The sequence below is a fragment of the Suncus etruscus genome, chromosome 6 (genome assembly GCF_024139225.1).
Source record: "Suncus etruscus isolate mSunEtr1 chromosome 6, mSunEtr1.pri.cur, whole genome shotgun sequence".
Taxonomy (NCBI): Eukaryota; Metazoa; Chordata; class Mammalia; order Eulipotyphla; family Soricidae; genus Suncus; species Suncus etruscus.
Window position 1 is genome coordinate 100,770,855 of NC_064853.1, and position 21,513 is coordinate 100,792,367.

The 21,513-nt window shown below is 37.9% G+C and overlaps 1 protein-coding gene and 1 pseudogene across 1 annotated transcript in view; one reads left to right on the forward strand and one right to left on the reverse strand.

Annotated features, from left to right (window-relative positions):
* Positions 1-21,513, forward strand: part of STAG1 (stromal antigen 1) — a 363,983-nt gene that overhangs the window by 321,337 nt on the left and 21,133 nt on the right. The window contains exons 23-28 of the mRNA XM_049775919.1: positions 1,999-2,091; positions 4,952-5,126; positions 13,080-13,219; positions 16,991-17,092; positions 18,690-18,838; positions 20,515-20,643. Of these exons, the coding sequence (XP_049631876.1) occupies positions 1,999-2,091; positions 4,952-5,126; positions 13,080-13,219; positions 16,991-17,092; positions 18,690-18,838; positions 20,515-20,643 (788 nt within the window). The remainder of the gene's footprint in view (positions 1-1,998; positions 2,092-4,951; positions 5,127-13,079; positions 13,220-16,990; positions 17,093-18,689; positions 18,839-20,514; positions 20,644-21,513) is intronic.
* LOC126012191 (60S ribosomal protein L37-like) lies at positions 19,304-19,613 on the reverse strand (annotated as a pseudogene).

The following is a 21,513-nucleotide window of genomic DNA, read 5'->3' on the forward strand; positions in this document are numbered from 1 at the left end:
CCCAAGGCCAAAGGCCTTACTCTACCCTTAATCTCTGTCCCCTAATTTGGTACTTTTTGTTGTAGTTGTTTGATTTTGGTTTTGGTATTAAGTAGCTGTGCTTACAACCTGCTCCTGGTTCTGTTTAGAGAACATTTCTGGCAAGTCTTAGAGAACCCAATGAGATTCTTAAGAATCAAACTTAGGTTTTAATATCAGTATGATGTTTAATTATCTGCATACACATCTTGGTCATTATTACATGAGAAGAATATTATTTCTGGATGCCGGAGAGATTGTTCAGTAGTTTGAGTATATACTTTGCATGCTAGAGGCCCAGCTTCAATAACTTGGCAACACATGAATCCCTGAGCAGAGGGTGAGGTGTAGCCCCCAAGCATTGCTGGGTATCACCCAAAATTTGAAACTAAAGTAAATTTTTGAAATTGATTTTTGAAATATGATTACTGATATATATCCATTCAGAAAGCCCTGAAATCAGGCAGAGCCTCACACATTGGTGATAAATGTAGTTGATAAATTGGTAATTGTAGTTGGTTTTGATTTTAGTTTTAGCTAGCTTAGAACCTTCTCCTGGCTCTGTGTTTAGGGAACATTTCTGGCAGGGCATTTTGGGGAGCGCTTCACAAAAAGGTGTTCAGAGGTTACTCTTTGCTCTGTTCTCATGGATCACTCCAGGTAGGATGCAAGTGAGGCTCTACTTTCATATTTTTTAAATGTTTTACTGCCTATCTTATGTTAATTTAATTAATTTAATCACCCAGACAACCTTGAAATAAAGCCCATTCTCTTTTAAGTGAATTTTTCTGATCAGCTGTCTGCTACATGAAAGTTAATATTAAAGATATTGTGGGACTACGAATATGGTTCAAGTAATAAAGCACATGTCTTCTGTATGTGAGGTCCTGAACTCGATTCCTAGTACCATATAACATCTGCCAGTATGCCCACTATATGGCCCTAATAGCCCCAAATACCACCTGGTGTGTCCCATGCAAATAACAAAAGTTGTCTATGTTTACGGGCCAAAAGAACTTACCTTGAATGCAGCTCTCTCCAGCTTGATACTTGGACCACAACCTGGTCCCTCAAACAAGACTGGGACATCATCCCTTTCCTCTAGTAGATAGTCTCAAATAGCTTCAGATCACTGCTATATGTGTCCCCAAAAATGTATAATTACTTTCTAAGTCTTATTTCTTGTAAGATTGTTATGTCTTTAAAGAACTTTAACATTATTTATTACCTTTTTTTGACATTTTTGTGAGGTGTTAAAAATGAGGGAAATAGGGCTGGAGAGATAGCATGGAGGTAAGGCGTTTACCTTTCATGCAGAAGGTCATCGGTTCGAATCCTGGCGTCCCATATGGTCCCCCGTGCCTGCCAGGAGCAATTTCTGAGCATGGAGCCAGGAAAAACCCCTGAGCACTGCCGGGTGTGACCCAAAAAACACACACAAAAAAAAAAAATGAGGGAAATAGGGGCCGGAGAGATAGCATGGAGGTAGGGCATTTGCCTTGCATGCAGTGATTCAAATCCTGGCATCCCATATGGTCCCCTGAGCCTACCAGGAGCATAGAGCCAGGAGTAACCCCTGAGTGCTGCCAGGTGTGACTCCCACCCCGAAAATGAGGTAAATACAGTACATGTTTTATCCAGTTGTTTTTTTTTTTTCTTGTATTGCTATATTCACTTAGCTTTCTAGCAGCTGGTGTAAGAATGATTAGAGTTTTAATACGATATTTATTAAGAATTATGTCAGAGGAAATCATACTGGAACTTGCATAGCTAAAGTAGATGGAATATTTGTGATTATCAATCCCTATCCTTCCTATTTAGTATAACTAGATGATAACTGTGGTTTGGTTTCTACCAATAAGTTTGATTTTATGAATTCCCTTGACAGTGAACTAGTTTGGCTATTTTCTTTTTATTATTCTAAAACAATGTTTTTAGGGTCCTGTGATTTATACTTGTAAATTTTAATGTATCTTACAGGAGGATTTATTGGTATTGAGGAAAACCGTGAAATCCTTTCTGGCTGTTTGCCAACAGTGCCTATCCAATGTTAATACTCCAGTGAAAGAACAGGTAAGAAACTTTCAATGAAGAGTTTTTAATAAAAATAATTTGAGGGACTGGAGAGATAGCATAGAGTAAGGCGTTTGCCTTGCATGCAGGAGGACAGTGGTTCGAATCCCAGCATTCCATGTGGTCCCCTGAGCCTGCCAGGAGCGATTTTTGAGCATAGAGACAGGAGTAATCCCCGGGTGCTGCCGGGTATGACCCAGAAACCAAAAAAAAAAATTTTTTTAATTAAAAAATTAAAAGTAATAAAAAATAATAATTTGAATATATTTAAGAATAGTAAGAAATAAATATATTTAAGAACATAATTTTCTATACTAGTTCTTAGCATTCGGTTAATGGAACAGTAATACATATAATCTTAATATTTTAGTTACAAAACAAGCTCACTAACATGTTAACTTCAAATATAGTGTTATAATGGAAGGCTGGTTCAAATTAAAAGATCTTGACTCTTAAGAACTACGCTAGCTAGTGCTTGGAGGTTGTGTAACTGGTGTGTGGGGACCTTTCCCTTTCTCATTTTGCCTTCTGTTCTTTTCTTCACCAAAAATATCTCACCCATGCATATGAACCATTCCGTCTATATATCCAGTTTTTCTCCACATGCCTTTCCTTGATCAGCCTGGAGCCTAAGAATCAACATCCTAGAAATCAGTATGCTAAGAAATCAGTATTAGACGTGCTGAATCTGGCAGCAGATTTAAGTCTATTAGGGTTTAGGAATTCCTCCTTTTCTTCTTCATTGTACAGTGGTAGAAATAGGAGTGCAAATGTGCATATATAAGTTAGTGCAATAGGTTCCTCACACTTGGGAAGAAACATAGCTTAAGAAAAGTCAAAGTAGTGACCAAAGCAATACTATTTTCCTGAAGTGGATTTCTTTCTTTTTTTTTTTTTTTTTTTTTTTTTTTGGTTTTTCAGTCACACCCAGCGGTGCTCAGGGGTTACTCCTGGCTGTCTGCTCAGAAATAGCTCCTGGCAGATACGGGGAACCTTATGGGACACCGGGATTCGAACCAACCACCTTTGGTCCTGGATCGGCTGCTTGCAAGGCAAACGCTGCTGTGCTATCTCTTTGGACCCTGAAGTGGATTTCTTAAATTAGATTATAGAATTGATTTAACATAAACCAGAATGTACATTATCCATACTGGGATGAGTGTGTGTGTGTGCATGCGCACATTGTCCATACTGGGATGTGTGTGTGTGATTTAACATAAACCAGAATATACATTATCCATACTGGGGGGCGTGTCTGGCTCCTCATCCATACTGGTGTGTGTGTGTGTCTGTGTCTGTGTGAATGTGCATTATCCTACTGGTGTGTGTGTGTGTGTGTGTGTGTCTATAATGTGAGGGGGAAATAATGGAGGATACCAAGACCAAACAGTCATATGAACATTGAGTAGAAATAAAAAATGATAAGACTTAAACACCAAATCAAACCGAAGGACAACAGAATCAATACCCAATCTACAACAAGCAAGATACAGAGGGGACCACTTATACTAGCAGCCCTGGGGGCAAAAAAGAGAGATATGGGATGCATACTGGGAACAGGGGTGGAGGGAGGACAACGTTGGTGGCTTGAATGCCCCTGATTCACCGTCACTATGTACCTAAAATATTACTGTGAAAGATTTGTGATCCACTTTGGTCAAAATAAAAATTATTTTTTAAAAAACATGTAGTTGCTAAAAAAAAAAGACAAAAAAACAAAAACCTACAACAAAACCAAAATAAAACAAAAAAGAAACAAAAATTAAAAGATCAAAACCAGCAACTGCAAAAAAGCAACACAGCAACAAATACAACAACCAAACAATAACCGCGAGAATGAAAGAAAAGAAAAAGAAGGAGGGCTGGTGTGGCAAGGTTGTTTTTGTTTTAATTTGCATAGGCACAGTAAGTATTGGGGAAATTAGGGAATTTCCTTAGCCTAAAAGATACAGGGTTTCTTTACCTTGAAACATACTGTCATGGAAATAATCACAGGCTCCTTTTCACACCCCAAGGACTTTTTATGATGCCAAGAAACTTTCTGTTCAGTTGTGGATGATAGAATCAGGCCTCTAACTAGAGATCTTGGTATTTCACAAGTCATAGGATTAAGCCTAGGATAGCATCTTTCTTTATGGTTCTAGCTGTTCTGTTCCATCACTGTTGTTGTAATTAGTCTTCTGTAATTGGTGGTCTTGGTTTTTGCACTGATCCTAGGACAACGCCTAGGATAGTCTTTCATTATGTTTCCAGAAGATCTGCTCTGTCACAGTTGTCAAAGTCATACCTCTGGAATTAGAGATCTTGGTTAAATAATTGGTTTATTCTTAAAGTTTTTCTTAAGATTAGCATTAATTTAAAATATGTTCATTATTAAGCATTATATGTTTGATTTTTAATTTCTGTCAAAATTTATTATATTGGTTTATCTTCCTACCAGAATTGAGTTTTACACATTATTTTGGTTTCAAACTCTATGAAATTAAGAGTTATTTATATTGAAACATTTCTATTAAGTTAGTATTTTGAACTGTTTTGTATGTTATGTTTTTATAACAATGATGTGATGAAACTTTCGTAAAAAATTTTTTTCTGGGGTTTTTTTGTTTTTTATTTTTTTTATTTTATTTTATTTATTTATTTATTTTTTTTTTTTTGTGGTTTTTGGGTCACACCCGGCAGACTCGGGTTTCTCCTGGCTCCACACTCAGAAATCACTCCTGGCAGGCTCGGGGACCCATATGGGATGCCGGGATTCGAACCAATGACCTTCTGCGTGAAAGGCAAATGCCTTACCTCCATGCTATCTCTCCCACCCCTTCATAAAATGTTTTACTGATACTTACTCTCTGCTCCCCAGGCTTTCATGTTACTCTGTGATCTTCTGATGATATTTAGCCATCAATTAATGACAGGTGGTAGAGAGGGCCTTCAGCCTTTGGTGTTTAATCCAGATACTGGACTCCAGTCTGAACTTCTCAGCTTTGTGATGGATCATGTTTTCATTGACCAAGATGAGGAGAACCAAAGCATGGGTATGTGTTTCTGCTTTGTCAGTACTTATGTTCTATTTCTTATTTTGTTTTGTTTTGGGACCACGCCTGTGATGCTCAGCGGTTCTCCATTATATAGAGTAAACAATTTATTTGTCTATATTAACAATTAGCTGATTTTTAGTCTTCTGCTACTGTAAGCTATGCTGCAATAAATTATAGTGTATATTTGTTGTTTTGCACATGCGCAGAATGCCAGGTTGGGAATATATGTTTCTAACTGAACTTAATCCAGATTTATAATTTTTCTCTTGAGGCATCTAAGTTCCTTTCTAGTCCCAAATGTCATATGTTACTTAAATTAACAAAATGCAATTGTAAGATTTTTAAGCACTTTTGGCTTACCAAGTCTCACTAATGAGAATATGCTGAGTCAACAGAATAAGCACCAAATTTAGACTTATAATTAATTATAAATAACATATATAAAATAATTATTGAAATAGGTGAATTAAAATCTCTAAAATAGTATTTGTGCTGTATCTGATTTGCAGATCTATTTGATAAATATTAGAATGTTCTTTATTAGAACATTTTACAAAGTACTGAATTATAACACAATATTTTATTTATTTATCATAATCTTGGGACAAAAAGATACTTGTTCTTCAAAATAAATTTCAATTCTTCCAAGTATTAATGCTTCACAGGAACTAAATAGTAGAAAGGAAAGACTTCTCTATTGAATATATATAGAGAGAGAGACGGGGAGAGAGAGAGAGATTAATACAGATAGATGGATGGGTGAATGAATGGATAGACAGACAGACATAGAATGATCAGGGAGGAAAAAAATGCTATCCTCAAATAAGGGCAGGTCTGTTATGTATAAAACTTTTATCATATAGATTCCTAGTTGAAATTTTTCCTAGGATTAAAAATCTGAAGCCAGTAGGTTTCTGAGAATTTTAAAAAGAGAGGTAAAACACTACTTGTTTTGAAAGTTTTAATTTGTTTTTTTAATATCTTTGTTTAAACACTGTGAATACAAACATGATTGTAGTTGGATTTCAGTCATAAAATACCCCTCCATAAACAGTATGACATTCCTACCACCAATACCCCTCATCTCCCTCTTTCTCCGCCCCCTTCTTATATTCAAGAAAGGCATTTTACTTCTCTCATTAACATTGTCATGGTAGTTGTTACTGTGTTTGTTTCTCTAACTGCACTCACCACTCTTTGTGGTGAGCTTCATAACGTGAGCCTATCCTTCCAGCCCTCATCTCTGGGCATTATTATAATAATGTCTTTTATTTTTCTTAAAACACATAGATGAGTGAGAATATTCTGTGTGTTTCTCTCTCTGGCTATTTGCACACAGCATAATAGTTTCCATGTACATCCATATATAGGAAAATTCATGACTTCATCTCTCCTGACAGCTACATAATATTCCATTGTGTATATGTACCACAGTTTCTTTTTTTTTTTTTTTTTTTTTTTTTTTTGGTTTTTGGGTCACACCTGGCAGTGCTCAGGGGTTATTCCTGGCTCCAGGCTCAGAAATTGCTCCTGGCAGGCACAGGGGACCATATGGGGCGCCGGGATTCGAACCGATGACCTCCTGCATGAAAGGCAAACGCCTTACCTCCATGCTATCTCTCCGGCCCCGTACCACAGTTTCTTTAGCCATTGATCTGTTGAAGGAAATCTTGGTTGTTTCCAGAGTCTGGCTATTGTAAATAGCACGGCAATGAATATAGGTGTGAGGAAGGCATTTTTGTATTGTGTTTCTGTTTTCCTAGAGCATATCCCTAGGAGTGGTATAGCTGGAGCATATGGGAGCTAAGTTTCCAGTTTTTTTAGGAATCTGCATATTGTTTTCCACAAAGGCTGGACTAGACGGTATTCCCACCAGCAGTGAATGATAGCTCCTTTCTCCCACATCCTCGCCAGCACTAATTGTTCTTGTTCTTTGTGATGTATGCCAGGCTCTGTGGTGTGAGATGTAACTCCTTGTTTTGATTTGCATCTCTCTGGTTAGTGATGTGGAGCATTTTTTTCATGTGCCTTTTGGCCATTTGTATTTCTTTAAGAAATTGTCTGTTCATGTCTTCTCCCCATTTTTTGATGGGGTTAGATGTATATTTTCATGTTAAGTTCTGTCAGTACCTTGTATATCTTATATATTAGCCCCATGTCTGATGGATATTGGGTGAATAGTTTCTCCCATTCTGTTGTGGCTGTTGTATCCTAGGCACTATTTCCTTTGAGGTGCAAAGCTTCTCAGTTTAATATAGTCCCATCTGTTATCTCTGCTTCCACTTGTTTGGAGAGTGCTTTAGTCTCAATGTCATGGAGTGTCTTACCTACATGTTGTTCTATTACCTTATGATTTTGGGTCTGATATCAAGGTCTTTAATCCATTTGGATTTGACCTTTGTGCATGGTGTTAGATGGAGGTCTGAGTTCACTTCTTTTATTTTTGTTTGTTTTTTTGTTTTGGGGTCACACCTAGCAGCACTCAGGGGTTACTCCTGGCAGGCTCGGGGGACCATATGGGATGCCGGGATTCAAACCACCATCCTTCTGCTTGCAAGGCAAATGCTCTACCTCGATGTTATCTCTCCAGTCCCTGAGTTCACTTTTTTTTAAGTGGCTGATCAGTTGTCCCAACACCACTTGTTGAAGAGACTTTCCTTGCTCCATTTTGCATTTCTTGCCCCTTTATAAAAGATTAATTGATTGTCTGGGGAACATTCTCTGAATACTTAAGTCTATTCCACTGATCTGAAGGTCTGTATTTATTCCAATACCATGTTGTTTTAATAACTATAGCTTATATTACAATTTAAAGTTGGGGAAACTGATGCTGCCCATATTCCTTTTCCCAAGGGTTGCTCTAGCTATTTGCAAGTGTTTATTGTTCCAAATGAATTTCCAGAGTGTTTGATCCACTTCTTTGAGAATGTCATGGGTATCCTTAGAAGGATTGCATTAAAATCTGTACAATGCTTTGGGGAGTATTGTCATTTTAATGATGTTAATCCTCTCAATCCATAAGCAGGTGATATATCTTCATTCCTTGTGTTCTCTTTTATTTCTTGAAGCAGTGTTTTGTAGTTTTCTTTGTATCGTCCTAGTGTGACACTAATGTGAATGGGATTGTTTTTTAATGTCCATTTCTTCTCTATCTTTATTGGTGTATAAGAAGGCCATTGATATCTGCGTGTTAATTTTGTAGCCTGCCTCTTTGCTATATGAATCTACTGTTTCTAGAAGCTTTAGTCGAGTCTTTAAGGTTTAGTAAATACAGTATCATGTCATCTGCAAACAGTAAGAGCTTGACATCTTCCTTTCCTATCTGGATGCCTTTGATATCTTTTTCTTGCCTAATCACTATGAAAAGAACTTCCAGCACTATGTTGAATAGGAGTGGTAAGAGAGGACAGCTTTGTCTTGTACCCGATTTTAGAACAAAGGCTTTTATTTATCTTCATTGAGAATAATATTTGCCATTAGCTTGAGGTAGATATGACTATATTGAGAAAAGTTCTTTCATTACCATCTTGAGGAGAGTTTTTATCAAGAATGTGTTTGGAGCTGGAGAGATAGCACAGTGGTAGGGCGTTTGGCTTGCAAGTGGCCAACCCAGGACCGATGTTGGTTCGAATCCCGGCATCCCATATGGTCCCCCGTGCTTGCCAGGAATAATTTCTGAGCAAAGAGCCAGGAGTAACCCCTGAGTGCTACCGGGTGTGGCCCAAAAACCAAAAAAAAAAAAGAAAAAGAATATGTGTTTGACCTTATCGAATGCTTTCTTTGTATCTACTTATATGATCATGGTTTTTATTTTTCCTTTTGTTGATATAGTGTGTTATGTTGATTGATTTACGGATATTAAACCATTCTTGCATTCCTGGAATGAATGCAACTTGGTCGTGATGAATGACCTTCTTGAAGATGCATGGAATTCTATTTGCCAGATTTTGTTGAGGATCTTTGCATCTGTGTTCATCAGGGATATTGGTCTGTAGTTTTCTTTTTTGCAATATCAACGTCAGGTTTTCGTATCAAGGTGATGTTAGCCTCATAAAAAATATTTGGAAGTGTTCGCATTTCTTAAATTTCATGAAAGAGCCTGTAAAGGATTGGTAGTAGTTACTCTTGAAAGGTTTGAAAGAATTTGTAAGTGAATTTATTTGGGCCTGAGCTTTTGTTTTGGGGAATACTTTTGATTACCATTTTAATTTTCTCAGTAGTGATGGGTCTGTTTAGATATGTTAGGTCATCCTGGCTTAACTTTGGATGATTATAAGAGTCCAAGAATTTATTTCTTCCAGGTTCTCATGTTTTATAGCATATAGTTTCTCAAAGTAGTCTTGATTACCCTTTGAATCTCTTCAATATCTGTAGTGATCTCCCACTTTTCATTTCTAAATCAAATTATTAAGTCTCTCTCTCTTTGTGAATTTTGCTAATGGTTTATCAATCTTGTTTATTTTTCAAAGAACCAGCTTTTGCTTTCGTTGATCTTTCCAATTGATTTTTGGATTTCCACTTCATTGATTTCTGCTGTTAAGCTTTATTATTTCCTTCTACATACCTATTTTTTTATTCCTTTTGTTGATTTTATTTTGTGTGTGTGTGTGTGTGTGTGTGTGTGTGTGTGTGTGTGTGTGTGTGTGGTTTTTGGGTCACACCCGGCAGTGCTCAGGGGTTATTCCTGGCTCCAGGCTCAGAAATTGCTCCTGGCAGGCAATGGGACGCCAGGATTCGAAACAATGACCTTCTGCGTGAAAGGCAAATGCCTTACCTCCATGCTATCTTTCTGGCCCCTGTTGATCATTTTCTAATTTTATAGCTGTGTCATTAAGTTATTTATGTAGGCCCCTTCTTTCCTGATGTATGCTTGCAAAACTATAAATTTTCCTCTTAGTACACCTTTTTTTTTTTTTTTTGGTTTTTGGGCCACACCCGTTTGACGCTCAGGGGTTACTCCTGGCTATGTGCTCAGAAATCGCCCCTGGCTTGGGGGAACCATATGGGACTGTGTCCCATAAATTGTGATATTTTGTTTCCAGGAATCATTTGATTTCCTCTTTGATTTTATCTCTGATCCACTGATAGTTCAGTAGCGTGCTGTTTAATTTCCAAATGTTAAAGTATTTATTCTGTGTCCCACTTCTAATTTTAGTCGCGAGGTAGTCTTTACCATTTCTATTCTCTTGACCTTATAGAAATGTGTTTTATGGGCCAGCATGTGGTCTAATCTGGAGAATCACCCATGTGCATTGGAGGAGAATGTGTATCCAGTTTTCTGGGGATGAAGTGCCCTACATATATCTACTAGGCTACTTTCTTCCATTTTCCTTTCGGAGCAAATATATTCTTGTTGGGTTTCAGCCTGGTTAACCTATCAAGGGGTGACAGGGCAGTGTTAAGGTCTGCCACTATTATTGTGTTGCTATTGATATCTTCTTTCAGATTTGTCAGCAATTATATTAAGTATTTTGCTGGTCCCTCATCGGGGACAAATATGTTTAGGAGCGAGATTTCTTTCAGTTGTACATATCTTTGATTAGTACGAAATGATCATCTTTGTCATGATAATCTTTGTGATAACTTTTTTGAGTCTAAAGTTTGTGTCACCTGATAATTAATATGGCCACTCCAGCTTTTTTAAGGGAGTTGTTTATTTGAATGAGTTTTCTCTAGCCTTTGATTTTGAGTCTATATTTGTTCTGACTATTCAGATTTGTTTCTTATAGGCAGCAGAATGTTGGATTTCAGCTTTTTTATCCATATTGCCATTCTGTGTCTCTTAACAGTTGCATTTAATCCATTGATGTTGAGAGAGATAATTGTCATGGGATTAGTGTCATCTCTTTACAAATTTAGTGTGTCTGTCTTAAAGTAGACCTTTCAGTTTTCCTTTTAAGGCTGGTTTTGAATCTGTAAAGGTTTTGTGCTTCTGTTTATCCGTGAAGCTATGTATACTTTTTCAAACCTGAAAGTGAGTCTTGCTGGATGCAATTTCTAGGCGAAGCATTCATTTCGTTGAGTTTTGTCACTATCTCCCAATACTGCCTTCTGGCTTTGAGGGTTTCTGTGATAGGTCTGCTGTACATCTTAAGGATGCTCCTTTGAATGTAATTTCCCTTTTTGCTCTTGTTTTTTTCAGTATTCTATCCCTATCTGTGGGATTTGTCTTTGTGACTACGATTTGTTTTGGGTGCTTTTCTTCAGCATTTTTTAGCTGGTACTCTTTGGGCATGCAGGATTTGGTTGCATGCATTCTTTAGCTCTGAGAATTTCTCTGTAATAATGTCCTTAACTGTTGATTCTTCCTGGATCTCTGGGACTCCAGTGATTCTTATGTTGTTTCTGTTGAATTTATCAAAGACTTCTAATTTCTTTTTTTTTGGGGGGGGGGGGGTTTGGGGCCACACCTGTTTGATGCTCAGGGGTTACTCCTGGCTAAGTACTCAGAAATTGCCCCTAGCTTGGGGGGACCATATGGGACACTTGGGGATCGAAACGAGGTCTTTCCTTGGCTAGCGCTTGCAAGGCAGATACCTTACCTCTAGCGCCACCTCGCCAGCCCCAGAGACTTCTATTTTTCTCTGTTCACATTCTTTGAGGATTTTTTTTCTATTGTCTGATCATTTTCTTTAAGCTTCTTTTTCAATTTATTCAGTTGTATATGGTTGTTCTGCATCATATTTTCCAGTTCATTGATTCTGTCCTCAGCTGCTGTTACTCTGTTGGAGAGGCTTTCCATTGAGGTTTTCATTTATTTCATCTACTGAGTTTTTCAGTCCTGTTTTTTCATGTGGAGTTTTCTTATTTCTATATCTGTGGTCTGTTCTGTGCTTTCTTTAAGTTTTATGAACATCCTGCATATTTCTCTTTAAACTTCTTATCTGAGGGGCTAACTAGGTGGGTGGTATTTTTTGGGCCATCAGAGCTGCTGTCTTTATTCTCTCTGCATGCTGTTTCCTGTGTTGTTTCCCCATTGACAGGCTTGTAGTGTGGTTTGTGGTGGTTTCATGGGCTATAGAATGCATGCAGCCACAGAGTGAAGCAGAGCACTACGCTCTTTCTCCTCTCTCTGTGGACAGAGACAGCCTACCTTTGTGTTGAGCCCTGAAGAGATTATGTTCACTATGGTTTTCTTTGGCTGCCTCATGCAGGAAATCACTGAAACTATTTATTTGAAAATAATTTTTTGTTTTTTAAATATATGTATTTCTAAAAACCTTTCTGGTTTTGGTATTTTTTAAATATTTTTTTAAATCTTTAAGCATCATAAGTGTTTTTTTGTTTGTTTGTTTGTTTTTGTACCCACACTCTGCAGTGTTCAAGGGTTATTCCTGGCTCTTTCTCAGGAATTACTCCTGGTATTGCTCAGGGACCTATATGGGATCTGGAGGTTGAAGCTGGGTTAGACCAAGCAAGGCAAGCATTGTGCTCTCACTTTGGCCCTTCCAAAAACATTTTCTGACTCATCATCTTAACCAGTTTGGGACAAGCATTAAAAACTAATACCAACTATCTGTTTTTGTTAGTCTCTGTATTATTTTCCTAAAAGAAATCTCTTCTTGGTCTCTTAAAACTTTCTTGTATATTTTTCTGTGAAAATATTTTAGAAATATGGAATAATCAGCTAAGGAAAAAGACAACATTGTTCAAGTTAAATTACAGTATTATCACAAAACTGTTAGGTAGAAACAATATTTTTTTATATGTGGTTTGCTTATCTTGCTCATACATTTTTGTGGCAATGTCCTATAAGAGTCATTAGTACCTGAGTTAAATAAATGTATAATTAAATGTATCACCATAAAATAGAGTTACAATTATTTTAATACCTTGTAAAACTGAATAGTGTCTATATGTAAAGTTATAATGTGAGCTGGTTTTCAATTACATGTCATCTACATTATTTTACCTTGATAAGGAGGTAATCCATTTATATTTTGTGCTTAGAGGGTGATGAAGAAGATGAAGCAAATAAAATAGAGGCCTTACACAAAAGAAGAAATCTACTTGCTGCCTTCAGCAAGCTTATCATTTATGATATTGTTGATATGCATGCAGCTGCAGACATCTTTAAACACTACATGAAGGTACAGTCTTATTTTCTTCTTTCAAGTAGTAGGTAATTTGCAATTGATAAATAAAAGGATTGTAAAAGAAGCGAAAACTGGAAGCTTTTGAGGCTTTACTAATGAGGTTTCTCTTTTCAGAAAATAAAGATTTTATTCTTATATCAGGTCTGTAATATGAGTTCTCACATTTATGTGAATGAACACCTTGTTTTTATAGCACCAGACATTTAACAGGGTTGATCTCTTGATTGATATGGTAGGAAGAAAGCTATTCCTACTTATTTATAACTTCTCTTCAAATAATTTTGTGTATATGTATACTTAAAAAATTATAGCAGTATGGTTTTTTGAGGGTTTTTTTTTGGTTTTTGGGTCACTCCTGGCGGTGCTCAGGAGTCACTCCTGGCTCTTCACTCATAAATCACTCCTGGAAAGCTCAGGGGACCATATGGAATGCCAGGATTCAAACCGCTGTCCTTCTGCATGCAAGGCAAAATGCCTTACCTCCATGTATAGCAGTTTTTCTTATCCTGCTCTAAGCTAATGCAAAGATAGACAAATTATTTCAAGGAAATTATTTCTTTTTATATGGAGAATTCTGCCAATATATGTAAAGTGATGCCCAGCTTTATAAAAAATATGAAAACCAGAGGTGGAACAATAATACATCAGAATGTGTCTGCGTATATTCATACACATATATGAAATGTAATACTTAAATTATTTTGTAGACTGATAATAGGCATAATTTAATCTGTTAAGCAAAGAAGTATGTATTGGAAGGACTTTTAGGCACATTGAAATTTATGTTCACAAATGAGTATGAATTATTTTGGGGAAATGCAAGTAATTTGATACAGCAATATAAATTGATCATGGAAACTAAACCAAGATATGATTTAAAGAAAGTGGTAGGACAATGGGGAAGAGAGCTACAGTACAGAGAAGGGAGCATTATAACATTGGATATAATTGTTCTGGACAAGAGCTAGGTTTTGAATGCAATGCATGATACTCTTTCAGTAACAGTACTGCAAACCATTGTACCTAAAAGGAAAAATGGGGCAGGGGGATTTGTCTGCCATGGTGGCAGGAAATATGCACTGGGAAAAAGGATGGGTAATGAAACATTGTATGACTAAAACTCAATTATGAACAACTTTTTAACTATCTGATGGTGATTTCTTTTTAAATTTTTTTTAAATTAGGGGCCGGAGCGATGGCATAGCGGTAGGGTATTTGCCTTGCACGCAGCTGACCCAGGACAGACCATGGTTATATCCCCTCATCCCTATGGTCCCCCAAGTCAGGAGCGATTTCTGAGCGCAGAGCCAAGAGTAACCCCTGAACAACACCGGGTGTGGCCCAAAAAATAAAACAAACCAAATAAAAAAAATTGAGGGGGCGGGTATTGGGTCACACCTGGCAGCACTCAGAAGTTACTCCTGGCTCTACCCTCAGAAATCGCTCCTGGCAGGCTTGGGGGACCATATGGGATGCTGGGATTCGAACTACCGCCCTTCTGCATGCAAGGCAAATGCCCTATCTCTGGCCCTGAAAAAAATTTTTAATTAAAGGAAATGGTAGGGTGCCGGAGAGATAGCATGGAGGTAAGGCATTTGCCTTGCATGCAGAAGGATGGTGGTTCAAATCCCAGCATTCCATATGGTTCCCTAAGCCTGTCAGGAGCGATTTCTGAGGGTAGAGCCAGGAGTAACCCCTGAGCGCTGCTGGGTGTGACACAAACAAACAAAGGAAATGTAGGTTGGACTTCATGTGATATTTGAAAAGTTTTTGTTTTGTTTTGTGAAAAACAACCTGAGGAGGTTAACAATATTTTGTTAAATACCTTCGTGGCTGCTTTTTTTTCCATAAATTTTATTTTGTATTTTTTTCTTTATATATATTTTATATATATAAATTCCTTTATTTTAATTACTATGGTTTAAAAAGTTGCTCATAATAGTTATTTCTGGCAGTGTTCTAACACTATTCCCACCACCCGTGTAACATTCCCTCTACCATTTCTCAATTTCCTCCTCCAATTTCCCACTTTTCATGAACCTGTTCATTCACTGGAACAAATAATTTACTTAATGTTTGGTACAACTAAATGGTAATGTAATTTTTTGGTTTGTTTGTTTGTTTGTTTGGGGGGGGGTTGTTTCTGGGCCACATCCTGGCTCTGTACTCAGGGATCAAACCTAGTTTGATTGCTTCCAAGGCAAGTACCCAACCTGCAATGCTCCAGCCCCATATCTCAGTTAATTTATTCATTAGTGGGACTAGAGCAATAATAGAGTAGATAAGGTGCTTGCCTTGCACATAGCAGACCTGGGTTTGATACCCAGCAACCCATGTGCGCCCCCCCCCCCCTGCCCAGCACCACCAGGAGTGATTTCAGAGTACAGAGCCAGGAGTAATGAACACCACTAAGGGTGGTTCAAAAAAAGCCAAGAAGCATTTTTATTTTTACCTTGTCTCACATCAAGGTATTTTATTTTATACATATTTAGAATATTGTATAGTATAGCCAGTATTTCTTTGGGATGGGTGCACACATGACTGTCTCAGGGTGTACTCCTGGCTCTGCACTCAGGGTTCATGTTTGGTTGGCTCGGGGACTATATGGAGTGCCAGGTACCAAACCTGGTAGGCCACAGGCTGGGCAATCAACCTAACCACTGTACTATCGCTCCAATTCCCCTTGTACTCAACCACCTACCCACACACACATACTTGCTTCTTTATCCATGTTTACGTATGAACTAATTTGTATTTTCTTAAATAACTACAATGTATTGAGTATTTAAATAAGCTATATCTCCACTAAGGAACCTACAAACTTTTTTTTGTTTTTGTTTGTGTTTTGGGCCACACCCGTTTGATGCTCAGGGATTACTCCTGGCTAAGCGCTCAGAAATTGCCCCTGGCTTGGGGGACCATATGGGACGCCGGGGGAGCGAACCGAGGTCCTTCCTTGGCTAGCGCTTGCAAGGCAGACACCTTACCTCTAGCGCCACCTAGCGCCACCTCGCCGGCCCCAGGAACCTACAAATTAATAGAGAAACTGAAATGTAAACATAATAAAGTGTAGCATGATAATAGGGCCTGGAGAGATAGCACAGCGGCGTTTGCCTTGCAAGCAGCCAATCCAGGACCAAAGGTGGTTGGTTCGAATCCCGGTGTCCCATATGGTTCCCCATGCCTGCTAGGAGCTATTTCTGAGCAGATAGCCAGGAGTAAACCCTGAGCACCGCCGGGTGTGACCCAAACAAATAAAGTGTAGCATGATAATAATGAATGACCTTTGTCTAGTGTCATATATTGTTTGCCTTTATCATATTTATTTATATTTATATGTATTCATTAACAGATTTCATCTTCGTAGTACACACATTTATCTTGTATTTTTTAAAAGTAGAAGCATCAGATAACACTTTCTTTTTCATCTACCTCTATATACTCTTCTTTATATGTTCATTTGTTTTTGGTTTGGGGGTCACACCTGGCAGTACTCAGGGGTTACTTCTGGCTCTATGCTTAGAAATCGCCCCTGGCAGGCATAGGGGACCATATGGGATACCGGGATTTGAACCACTGACCTTCTGCATGGAAGGCAACCACCCTACCTCCATGCTATCTCTCCGGCTCCCTCTTCTGTTCTTTAATAGTAAATTCCTAATATTAAAAAAACAGTCCTTTAATTTAAACATTGAATTGTAACTACCCAATGTTCTTATGTTTGGTTTGGCTTTGGTAACTTTTAATGTTTTTTTTTCCATATAGTATTACAATGATTATGGTGATATTATTAAGGAAACATTGAGTAAAACAAGGCAGATTGATAAAATTCAGTGTGCCAAGACCCTCATTCTGAGTTTACAACAGGTAAGAACTATAAAAGTTTACTACTAATAATAAAATTGTGGTAAGAAAAAATATGTGTATTTTATGTATGATATGTTGTTAATATATAGCTAAAATATTACAAGACATAAATCATAATGCAAGTATATACTTCCTGGTACAGAAACATGATTTTGCCTATTTTACTGAACAATTATTGTAGTTCTTTTTTCTTTTTTCTTTTTTTTGGGGGCGTGTGGTAGATCATGTGACATGTGCACTTGAGCCTATGCATGCACATACTAGAATTACTTTCTTGTTAAAAGCCAGAAAGATAAGTGAAGGCACTTGCTTTGCATGTGGGCTGACCCACTTCAATCACTGGTACCACGTGGCCCCTGAGCATTGTCATATATGGCTCTAGAATCCCTTTTGCACAGTCAGAGTAGGCTGAATAATCGATACTCAGGGTCAAAGCAGAAAGGCATTCACATTTAACTTCTGACCCAGTGGACTTCGAGTTACAAGATGCTATCCCAGACCTCCTGAGCACCATTGGGAAAACAAGTAATTTGTGGTATATACACAAAATATCTATATTTTGATAAGGGTTTATACTCCTTATCAAATTATGTATATGTTTTTACGAGTACTTTGGACCAAGGTATTGCCAAAAATAAACTGGACAAATAAATAGATGACAAATACTATATTCAATGGAATGGTGTGATTAGAGTAGTAGAGATAATCTCAGAGGTATAGAATAAATGTAACCAATACATTTCAGGATCCTTTCCATAAAGAGAAAGGGAAAATTGGTTGGTAACTGTTAAAAGACATATAATTGAGAAGTTGGGGTTTTGTGATTGAATAATTGATTTTTTTTTTAAGATGTGTGCATCTAGTTAAAAAGAAATGGTTAAATGGTGCAGGAGAAAGGATTAGGCAGAGAAACAAAACCACTAAGTGAAGGAGAGAGTTGATGAAGAAGAAAGTAACTGTAGATGGAATTTTGGATTTTTTTATATATAACAGTAAGAAAAGTCTCATCGTTAAGTTTCTACTTTATTTTATTGGTTTTGGGTTTTATGCCATACTCTGCAGTGTTCATGGGTTGTATCTGTCTCTGCACTCAGGAATTACTCCTAGCTTCGATCAGGACTACATATGTAGTGTTGGGGATCAAACCCAAGTCTGCTGCATATATACAAGATAAGCATCTTATCTGCTTGTCACTCTGTTTCCATGTTTCTAGCTTTGATAATCTGAATACTTTATATTCTTTAGTATTTCAGCATTTTGTTTTTGTTATTTTAGTAATAGTTTCTTACTTTATAAGACTCCATTCAACTAAAATTTTGTTACTGGAAGAAAATCTATATCTAAATGATCTAATTATACATAGTCTTCTCTAGGATAAAAAATAGACAAGGCAGGAGGGGCACGATTGAACCCTGTCTCAGAAATGATATTTCTATAAACATTTTATTTTACCAGTCAAAAATATTTTGTTACCATTTTTTGTTGTTAAAGAGAACTATATTCCTATTTATTTGTAAACACACATCTATCATAAAAATTCTAGCAACAACAAAAAAAATGTTTCTTACCTGTAAGTTTTTTGGGTTTTTTTTCTTAGCTGTTTAATGAACTTGTTCAAGAGCAAGGCCCCAACTTAGATAGGACATCTGCCCATGTTAGTGGCATTAAGGAATTGGCACGTCGCTTTGCGCTTACATTTGGACTGGACCAGATCAAGACACGAGAAGCAGTTGCAACTCTTCACAAGTGAGTGCTCTAAACACTTCTATTAGACAGTCTTGTTTTGTGGAACTTAACCAGAAATTCTTTACCTTTTGGGGGGGTCTAGAAATTACTCCTGGCAGGCTCAGGGACCACAATGAATGTCAGGGATCAAATTCAGGTCAGCCACTTGCAAGGCAAACACCTTGCCCTGCTATGTTATCACTCCTACCCCTCAACTTTTAAAATAATAGAATTTTCAAGTTAGAAATTGAGAGTTGTTTTTTTTTTAAACCAGGACATTTGGGGCCGGCGAGGTGGCACTAGAGGTAAGGTGTCTGCCTTGCAAGCGCTAGCCAAGGAAAGGACCACGGTTCGATCCCCCCGCGTCCCATATGGTCCCCCCAAGCCAAGGGCAATTTCTGAGCACGTAGCCAGGAATAACCCCTGAGCATCAAACAGGTGTGGCCCAAAAAAAAAAAAAAACCAGGACATTTATTCACAAGACTAGTTGAATTCCTTAAGATGAACTAGATGCTGCAACAGCTGCTCTCTTAGGTTTAGGCATTGTTCCCTCACGGAATCCATGTCTGAATCTACAGTACACAATTTTCAGGTGCCTTATGTGACCGGTCCCGGTGGTGTTCCTCCTCCTCTTGGCCCTGGCGCTCCATTGTACTTTCTCTTGCGCTTGGCGGGGTAGCCACACTTGCCTTAGGTGGACTTCTGCAGGTGGTAGGCCTTGGAGCGCAGCAGCGGCACAGCATGTACATCTTGTTGCGACGCTTCCAGAACGATGACGTCCCCTTCGTCATCTTGCTTCTATGGCGGGACCAAAGAGCAGAAATTGAGAGCTTTTAAGTATAATCTCCTGTAGGAGAGTTTTGTTAATTTGGGAGAGGAGGACTTACTTAAACTACCTATTTTTTAAAATCTTACAAAGTATGCAAGTTATGTTTTGAGGATGGGGTTTTGGGCCATACCAGGAGTTATTCCTGGCTATGCACTCAGAAATCACTTCTGGCAGGCTCGGGACCATATGGGCTGCTGGAATTCGAACCACCAACGTTCTGCATCAAGGCAAATTCCTTACCTCCATGCTATCTCTCTGGCCCCTGTTTTGAAAATATTTTTAAAGAATGTCAGTGAAAAAAAATGCTTAAAAATCACTGCACAGTACACTGATCAACCTTATTTTTTATTTAAGATTAAATGACAAAAAAACTAGTAAGTACCTTAGGAAAAGTCATACCACATTTTCTGACTTGTAAGGATATTATTGTTTATCCTAAAAAGTATATATAGCAACTTAGTTTTATGTTCTATTTTTTCAACATTGTAATTATTAGTTTTCTACGATAAGACATAAAGTTAAATATTATATAGCTACCATACAACTTACTGGGATTAATTTGGAGGGTGTCATAAGTCAACCTTAGGATGTCTCACATGTGAATAATGCACTATACTACACTGAGTCACATCTCCAGCCCTGAATTTATAAGACTTTACTAACTGCAAAATGATTTTGCTGCCCTTCCTGTTTTTGAAATTCTAGTCCATATTACAGTAGTTATCTTGTTGTTTTTTTTTTTAACTTAAACTAACACTGCATTGTCATGTTTCAGATCCGCATCCTTGAAAATAAGCATATTGTATATATGTTACAGTAAGGTCAGAAAAAGTTCTATCCTAAAAGCTGTTACTTCCTTTTACTTTAGGGATGGCATAGAATTTGCCTTTAAATATCAAAATCAGAAAGGACAAGAATATCCACCTCCTAACCTGGCTTTTCTAGAAGTACTAAGTGAATTTTCTTCTAAACTTCTTCGGCAAGACAAGAAGACTGTGTAAGTAACACATTGCAAAAGAAATTGTGGTATCATTGGGAACTATAATTTAAGAACAAAGTTTTCTTGCAAGCTTTAATATGATTATACATTACTGATAATCTTTAGTTTTAGTAAAAGCAAATGGAAAAAAAAAATTGGGGGGGGGGGTCACACCCGGCAATGCTCAGGCATTATTCCTGGCTCTATGCTCAGAAATCACTCCTGGCAGGCACGGGGGACCATATGGAATGCCGGATTTGAACCATTGTCCTTCTGCATGCAAGGCAAATGCCTTACCACCATGCTATCTCTCCGGTCCCCCAAAAAAAAATTTTTAAGGGATCTTTCAGACATTGCTCAGAGGCCCTGTCTCTGTATTCAGAAATGACCCCTGCCTGGCAGTTCTAGTTGTTGACTGTAATCAAACTGGGATCAGCCACAGCAGATATAAGGCGATTGCCTTAACTCCTGGACCATCTATATGTTTTTAATTGTTTGATTTGGTTTTTGTTTTTGGGCCACACCCGGTAGCACTCAAGGTTTACTCCTGGTTATGTGCTCAGAAATCGCTCCTGGCTTGGAGAACGGGGTACCGTATGGGACGCTGGGGATTGAACCCAGGTCTGTCCTGGGTCAGGTATATGCAAGGCAAAAGCCCTACCACTGTGCTATGGCTCCGGCCCCACCATCTATATCTTTAGCCACCTTTGTTTTTAGTTTTGGGACCATACCCAGCAGTGTTCAGGGGTTATCCTGGCTCTGTTCTCAGAAACTATTCATGACTGTACTGTGTGTGTGTGTGTGTGTGTGTGTGTGTGTGTGTGTGTGAGAGAGAGAGAGAGAGAGAGAGAGAGAGAGAGAGAGAGAGAGAGAGAGAGAGGGAGAGAG